This window comes from Plasmopara halstedii, assembly GCF_900000015.1.
Source record: "Plasmopara halstedii genome assembly, contig: Scaffold_672, whole genome shotgun sequence".
Taxonomy (NCBI): Eukaryota; Oomycota; class Peronosporomycetes; order Peronosporales; family Peronosporaceae; genus Plasmopara; species Plasmopara halstedii.
The window spans coordinates 404,988-413,400 of NW_020187589.1; the positions used below are offsets into that span (position 1 = coordinate 404,988).

General features: G+C 42.8%; 2 protein-coding genes across 2 annotated transcripts; both read right to left on the reverse strand.

Annotated features, from left to right (window-relative positions):
* Positions 1-2,066: 2,066 nt before the first annotated feature.
* Positions 2,067-2,327, reverse strand: PHALS_13693 (uncharacterized protein; the record flags this gene model as incomplete). Its single annotated transcript, XM_024729498.1, has 2 exons — positions 2,067-2,171; positions 2,232-2,327. 2 exons carry the CDS (start codon positions 2,325-2,327, stop codon positions 2,067-2,069), a joined length of 201 nt encoding a protein of 66 aa, XP_024579869.1.
* Positions 2,328-3,343: 1,016 nt separating this feature from the next.
* On the reverse strand, positions 3,344-7,786 carry PHALS_13694 (uncharacterized protein; the record flags this gene model as incomplete). Its single annotated transcript, XM_024729499.1, has 5 exons — positions 3,344-3,944; positions 4,049-4,791; positions 5,314-6,468; positions 6,529-6,651; positions 6,716-7,786. 5 exons carry the CDS (start codon positions 7,784-7,786, stop codon positions 3,344-3,346), a joined length of 3,693 nt encoding a protein of 1,230 aa, XP_024579870.1.
* Between the last annotated feature and the right edge of the window lie 627 nt (positions 7,787-8,413).

The window sequence follows — 8,413 nt, forward strand, 5'->3', positions numbered from 1 at the left end:
AGAGAGAGCGGTGCTGGACCAAGTAGCTTCAAATAATTGCTTTTGCGGTCAACAGCGCATTACATGACTCTACAAGCCTTACGCTAATTTACATAAATGTTTGGTCGGACCAGGTGCCTTTGAAAACGTCAAGACTGCCCATGATCTCAGTAGGGGCTGCCAAAACGATTCAACTTGCTGGCATCAATTTGGCTAAACTTCTTTACGATCAGTGATTATACCTTCAACAAGATTTAGCATTATGTGCAGTATACGCAACGCCAAAACTGAGAAACGAGATATTCAAAAGCATCACGCCGATGATAAATTACAAATAAAAAAGCTGTGTGGCAAATATTTCGATTAAACGCTTCGCCAGCCTTTAAACACAGTGTCTGTGGTCTAATGGACTAAGTCACGCCTATACTGAATCGAATGTCCCGCGATTTTGGCAAATAACGGTGTTGAGATGTGCTCCTAACATCTGAAGTACATTCTGTGCTCTATATTGACTTACTAAATGCATCTTAAGACGCCATTCTTAAGAGCCAGCCGAAAGTAAAAGAACTTATTTGTATACGGAGTGTTGGCACCATATATTTAGCTGAGTTGTCCTCTACTCTAGAGCAACGCGAGGGTTCTTATCGAATGGGGCGCCTCAAGCGACACACAGAGCGTATCTGAGATCTGACCCGTCTCAGTTTCGACGTAGGCCACGACTCTCGGAGAGGTTCAATGTGCAGCCACAATAAAGAGAACTCAAGAGATTCATCTGCATGGGGTTTGTCCTTCGTCAAAATTGCTCGACAAGCAAAAGTTGGCCTGGGGCAAGAGGTAGCCAAAATGGTATTTCAGCGCTGTAACCAGTATCTGGTGAAGTGTAAAGGATATCATTGACAAAAACGCATGGGAGCTGCCACTTAGACAAGATTGCCTTGGCGCCGTTACCGCTTATAACCTGGCCCTTTCCCCCTTGAAGAGAAGGTAGGGTCACCCACTATTTTTTCTTTTTTTTAATAATTATACCAAAGGGTGGGAACCGAGCGCGGTTATAATTGAGAGATGGGAGGTGATGAGTTTTCAAATCAACGTTCGTGTTGTGCTTTGTAATTTGTACTTTGCAAAGTCAAGCATGATTCGACTCTCTCGTCAGCAGCTGTTTTGCAATCGCTGGCCTGTAAAACTTTAAGTCGATAAGACGGCGTGTTTATATCGCCCAGTGCGCAAACTGAGCTTGATATTATCGTCAGCTTAAAGTATCCAAGGTACATCTATCTTGCCGTTTTCGGGAATCTTCAAAGCACTGCTCTCTTAAAAATCGGTGGTACTCTTGAGAACGATTAGCCGTAGTTAAAAGCGCTTGCAGAGCGAATTCTAACTACTGGATTGCTGTTTGTGTGAACGACCGATCCGTGTGTAAGTGCTCTACACTAGTGCGACGATCAATTACAGACGGATTAAAACCGTAACCACGGTGTGCTGATTTGAACATGAGTCAAAATGACCATCGCGCTTATAATCGATCAAAATGAGCTGAGCCTTCCGAGCCAGCTCTAGCTCCTTGGCAACTTTCTGATGTGCTCTTCGAGTCATTCGTTTAGGTGCAAGGGGGGAACTTCTGGTTCAAGACTGCTCCGAGGAGCACGCTAGTAAACTACAAAGGGTAAGTTAAGCGCCCAGCACAGTAGTTGCTCGATCAGCGGGCGAAGTGTCACATTGCAAGATTATCACATTGCACTTTGTAGATTTGTGAATATTCGTACTCATAGGGCGCAATAAGATAACTATGCCCTTAGAAAATGCGCTGGTGGCGTTTCTTGACACGGCCTCCATTACGCAGTCAGTACAAAGTTCAAACGATGTCGAAACGGGAAGCATTAAACGGATCGATGAGACTGGAAATAATCGAATGGATTCGCGATCATGCCTACACGGGCTTCGAAGCGGCTTAATCTATCCCCAGTGATGGTGTGGACCTGGTGGACAAATCGAACTGGAATTCTTGGCGCCCTTCTATCGATCTGAAAAGAAGGCGTTGAGTGGACAGGCATTCTTACTGATTATAATGAATAATCGCTGATAACGTATCAAATTTTAGGACGGCAAAAGAGCGTATGACCACACAAATCGCTCTCCACATTGCCTAAAACGTCGCCAAACGAAGGAGAATTAGAGTAAAAGAGTTCCAGAATCTGCTTGCTAAATGACAAAGATCATAGAACGCAGTTGTTTCTCAGTTCGTCGAGTTACACACTTGGCAACTTTGCCAGATGAAATTTATTGAATCGAGCTTTTGGGGGCATGAGGTATTTGGCCAGTCTTGGATCGACTTGCGCTCCTTCCAACATGGTGCTAATCGACAAAACTGCTGTTTATTTGGAAGATCCATAGTGCACAGCAATGGATACAACTGGAGTACGCCATGTTTTGCTGGAAACTATTGTGTTTGCTACTATTAGAATAACCAGGGGTGTCACTTTGACAGCAAAGTGACACCCCTGGTGATGACGAATTGCAAAAAATTGCCAGATTGAACCAGGTACCTCCAGGTCCCAGGTCAAGTGACTAACCACTTCAGCCAGGGGTCAGTAAATCTGGCGATATTGAGCTTACTCGCGTCGGTACATCTCAACCTCCGAAAGAAGAAAAAAAGTGATTTGGTCAAAACTAATTGGCAAAATTTCCATAAAACTGTAATTCAGAAATGCTGGCTTTCATGACAATTTTAAGAAATGGCATATCAGCTGGTTCGCGACGAACAGAATTATTGATAACAATGGAATAATTTGAAATACAAGATCATGAAGTTGAGAGATTATTCTTTCTGACGGCGAGAATCAGAGCGCCCTTTCTAATAAAACGCTTTCCCATTTGTACGCCCTATGTAGACCGGGCATTTTATTAAAGCTACGTATATATACTCTTGAACCTGCAGAGCAAACTAGATATCTCGAATACGCGCCTGGGTGAGTATCCCAGCCTTAGTGTATTAGTTAATGCGGACTCTTTGAATCGAATCTGTCTCTGTGCAAAGTGGTTGCACGAGTTAGAGTTCAGTATGGAGTGGTACCGTTTTCAAGCACTATCGTGTGCCCAAACATATAATGAAATTTGTTTAGCAGTGAGTTCATCACTTTGATGTCGAGTTGGTAAATACCTATTGTAAAATTGGTGAGGTATAGGATTAAAAATAATTTAGAGTGATGTCATGCATATGTACTTAGATTACTTCTCTTGTGACGATGCCGGTCTCTGCCCAAATTGTGTTTGCTTGAAATCATCGTCATAGTTTTGTGCATATTTCAGTCAAGAGGGTTTGTGGTAAAATTTGTAGCTGCGGCTTACAGCACAATCCCTCCTCCCATCACGAATTTCCGATCGTAAATGCAGGAGGATCGTTAGGTGGTGGTCCCAAATCATTTAATATTCTTCCGTTTGACTCATGAATCACGTTGCAATCGCAAGCCAGACTTCTTTGTTGGGGTGTCGCTGTCGGATTTATGGCATCAGCACTTTTGCCGTCGTTGCTACGAGAACTATTAGTTTTTTGAGACTCCAGACAAGCAGTCAAGCTCGATGACAGCGTAGCTTTCAGGCGTTTGGTGTCCGCATTTTCCTGGCTGACTATTGTGGTCAATGATTCCAATCGATCAAAATTAGGTTTTGTTTTAAATATGTCCAAAAAAGAAATGCCTCCGTGTAGCAGTGAGTTTGATAATGATAGCGACGGCAAAACCCCTGTCGGGGACCCTCGGGTAGCATTTGTCTTCCTCCCATTTCTTTCGTCATATTCAGCTGTAAGACATGATAATATGGTCTCTTCGTTATTCACTTCAGCAGTACATTGCTGCTTTTTATTGACGACCAGTATATTATGCGGGGATATCGGGAGAGGCACATCAAGCTCAGGTCGCAAGACTGTTGTCGCCATTTCGTTGTATTGTGAGGATTCAAATGGTTCAAGCCTAATGAAACGAACATTGCTCTTGGGACTGCCAATTTCTTGCTTTGGTCATTTGCAGCTTCGTGTGCATGATCAATTGCGGTTTGAATTGAATCAGATATGTACTTCGTCAGTTCTGCACTTGGACTCGTATCGGATACTACTCTTTCCATAATAGGTTTGCCACGGTCTTGCCCACTTGATGTTGTCGGTAATGAATACAGTGTTGAACGAGATGAAGTAGACGACGGCGGAATCTGGCGAAGAGTTGACGACGGTTTCACAGCGTGGTCCACAACAAGCCTTTCCGATGACGTCGATGGAGGCAAAGTAGACTGCACGTCAGATGGCATGAACGGCTTCTCTTGCTCCTCCAATGCACTAGCCGCATCGCTGTCATCGCGAATGAATAGAGGGATTGCAGTCAGCCGCTCACGAACATTCTCGGGCCCAGAACGCACTAAATTTGAAGCAAGGCTCGCGTCTGTTGACAACCTTGAATATGTAGCCTCAGACGTCTCTGAGGAAAAAGGTAAGTAAAAATCGAAGCCGCTTATGGGCGATGTTGAGTGCTCGTCCGTTGAGCTTCTATAAAGCTTGTTGTTGCTATTTCCTCTTCTCATTTTTTGGCGAAATTGCGGCTCGTAGAAAATAGGTACATGCTTTCGATTAGGTCGAGGCTTGGGCGGCGAGTCGGATGACGACGTACAATTGACAGCTCGTCGACCTGAAGTTGGCACAAATATGTCATTCTGCTCATTTTGTCTACATATTTGCACCTTTAAGGTTCCCGTCTCAGCCTTGGCCGTAAATGTTTTCTCGTGATGCTTTCGTTTAGCCCCAGAGTATGTGGGATCGCTCAGCATAATCTAATCAGAAAGGATGGTAAATTGTTCGTTATTCACGGTAATCCTTCAAATATTATGTACTTTCTGAAATTCTCAAATTTATAATTCTGTATGATGGTTAGATTTGACAAATAATCCAAGTATACGAATTTACCTGATACGAAGTGAGCGGTGATATCATTAGGCAATATATATATATGATAAGGCTACGGGAAGTAAGCACTAGGGTAACAAAAAAAACACGTTAGCGAAAATGTGAAATCCAGAAAATCTTTTGCTGTTTAAGTGTGACATGGCACTGAAGCGACTGTGATACAATCCATTTACGATGGCTTTATCGTCACGCCTCTCACACATCATACGTTCAAGTTGTTGTCAAAAGTTTGATATTGGTAATATACTTCAATGCAGGTCCATAAGTCAAAAAATATGACTATTGTCGGCACTTTTAATCTTATACTACCAAAGAAGTTACTAAAGTTAACTATTCTTGTCTTCTTCTACTTCTTGTTGCTTCTTGTGCATCTGGACAAAGAGACCTACGTGCTTAAACCGATCGCGAAAGCGAGCAGCCATTGGCGACAACGTAGTTGAAACGCGACTTTGTTCATCCAGAGCACGGATAGCCTCCTTCTTCTTGTATTTTATCAAGCTGACCATCACTTCGTCCTCTTTGGCAAAAAGTCGAAAACTTCGTCCAGAAAGACCAAGTGCATCGGTTGATGCATTCGTACTATTCGTACAACAGAGAGATTCGTTTCCTTCTTGTCGAATCGTGTTTTCAATCGATGAAATCCCATTCAATGTCATTGTATCGCCAGATCTGGTGTTATGACTGACTTTACACTTACTTGCTCGATTACGTTCTAAAAACAAGTTTCCTTCACTATGAGTTTGTCGTGCTCTCAACTCATCAACACGTTCTTGCTCTAATGTCTGGATTACGTCACGATATTGACAGCACAAATTGTATTTAATGGAGGACGAATTGCACAAGGCACAGCTTGAAACGGCATCCGATGATTTTAGTACTAATAAGCGCTTGAGATTTCCAACCGTAGCGCTTTTCAAAATCGGCTTATTTCTTTTCTCCCAATGGTCGTCAATTGATGATAGCTTGCTCTTTTGCTCTTGTCTTGGATCATTCTCTTGCTTAATACTCGATGCACTTGCACAGCTGTTTAAATGACAGCTAGATCTTTGTGTAAGTGCTGTCGCGTTTTTCAGCCCCAAGGCCACATTTATACGTTGATATTTATTATTCAAATGACGATGAATGTGTTGAAGTCGCCTCTCCTGTTGATCAGCACAGCGGCTCTCGATCTGACGTGTTGATGTCGCTACTTGAGCCCGGAGTTGAGCCGTGAAACCAGTACCACCTCGTAAATGAGGACCATAGCTTTTCGTCTGTCCTGCCCGCATTCGTTTCGACTGCTTAAGTTGAGCTTTTGCCCGGAGCAAAAGACATTCCATCTGTTGCTGAGCCAGTGATAGCCCGGCACCTCCTCCATTTAAGTCTAATAAATGAAGTTTCCACACTCCTCGACGTTCGATAGCGTAGTCTCCTGGTTTAGTATCTTTACCAATGACAGGAGATGGTAATTGACGCAAAACCGCGATACCTGCCTCCAAATCGGCTCCAATATAGAACCAATCCTGTTCAAAATACACTTCATCATTATTGTACACAAACTTTTTCTGAAATCATAGCAAATCAGTAAAACCACGTCAACTGTTCAAAACTAGCATGATACCTACTTTCTTTTGATTGCGATGCTGGCACACAGCAGATTGAATCGTCCACTTGCCCAAAATTATAGCGTTTCTATTACGTGCTCGCGAATGAGCATCATCTACCGGCAAGTCACCATCATCTCGACTCTAACAAAACAGTTGTTGAATTAGTTAAGGCCGTGTTTTAACACAATTTCACGGCTTATGTCACCATCGGTAGGTAAGCTGGTACTGGAACGGGAAGCCCCACAGCTGCAGGCGCTTGCGCATCGTCGCGAATCAATTCGTCATCAAGCAGACCAAGAGCTTTTAATTGAGGAGCTTGACGTACTTTTGCGCCTAACACTCCTCCCTGTTCCCAAGAAACATCACCTGAACCGACACTTAATTGAAGCCACACAGAATCGCCGTAGCGTATTGAGCCAGCACTCAAAACATCTTCTAGATTCAATAAGGTAACGATTACTCGGTCCTTGTAGCCCTCAGCATGAGATATTTGTATTTTTTCGAGCGATTGCACACGAACCTTTCCCTCTGGACTACCCACCATCATGAAATTGCCATTAAATAATTCTAAGGCCACACTGCATCCATATGACATACGGGTTGGTTGTAGATTAAAGGCGTTGCGAATATCTTCTGCAGCCATGACTGAGATGAATTTTTCAGGGACATTAAGCGGTGCTGGTGCACTTGACGTAGCTTCTTTACCAGCTTGGGATATTGATGTGCCTTGTAATGATCCACTCTCTCGAATATCTCTTGATAGACTGTCAGTAGTGAGACCACTATACTTATAGGGTGTACTTGATAGCCCTGAAGTCGATACTTGCGTCCCTAATACCTTAAGTCTCTTCACGATGTCAGCCGAGTTGCCACCGGACTTACGCAACCTTGCACTAACCAAAATCGATGCAGACATTGATGATGAGAGTAGATTTTTACTGCCTTGTGGCGTACGAAAACTCGCAGGTGGATCACTTTCCTCTCCGCGTAAAGATTGGAGATATGGCGATTTTGTAGGTGTGTTGCTGTGTTGATTTCCATTGTCAGTATTCGATCTTTCGCTTTGTTTGGTCACCGAGATGTCGCTATTTTCTTGTCGAAGCGTAAGCAATTTCTCTTCGTTGTCGCTAACTTTAAAACTGTTGGCGAATGTAAGAAATTTTTGTGGAGATCGTGAGTAACAATCATGAACAAGTTCCGATTGTTGCTGCACATTTAACGATTGCTCAAAAGTACGAGGCTGAGAACTTGACGATGTCTGCGTGATGGAAATCATATACTCGTATTATATATAAACAAATCGCTGGGTATGGACAGAATAACGTCTGATTCTTATTATAACTATTTTTTCATCCCTGATGCGCGCCAAAGGTCATCAGTTCATTTCAAAGTGATGAATCGATCGTAACCAAGTAAAATATCTTTGAAATATCGCTCTATGATATATCAACGTTCGAATCAAAAAATCAACAGTCAATCTCTTCAGATGCTGCATCATTGTACTCTATCGTCGAGTAGCACCACTCCATGTTCGAAACCATCTTGAGTCTCATATGCCAAAATGAATTGTCAAGGTTACATTATTTTGTTAATTATTTTTGGCTCAAATGTCATTTCAAGGATCTTCGCTATATACAAGTGCAGCCATAGTAATAGACAACTAGTTATTATTACTAGCGAGAGCCTATCTATCATAGCAGAGCAGTTGCTAAAGTTAGCTGCAAAAGAAGACTTCAAACGCAATTATATTGAAGTTGCTATTTCTTTTGGGTGGTAAAATTGCTGCTGTACTTCAACAAGAGGGAATTCACGTGTCTTCGGCTTGGGAGCGTGCTAGTAAATTTCCACCGAATCTCCAACATTTTGAAGCTTTAAGAGGCCGTGTGGGCACCTTCCGATAGCG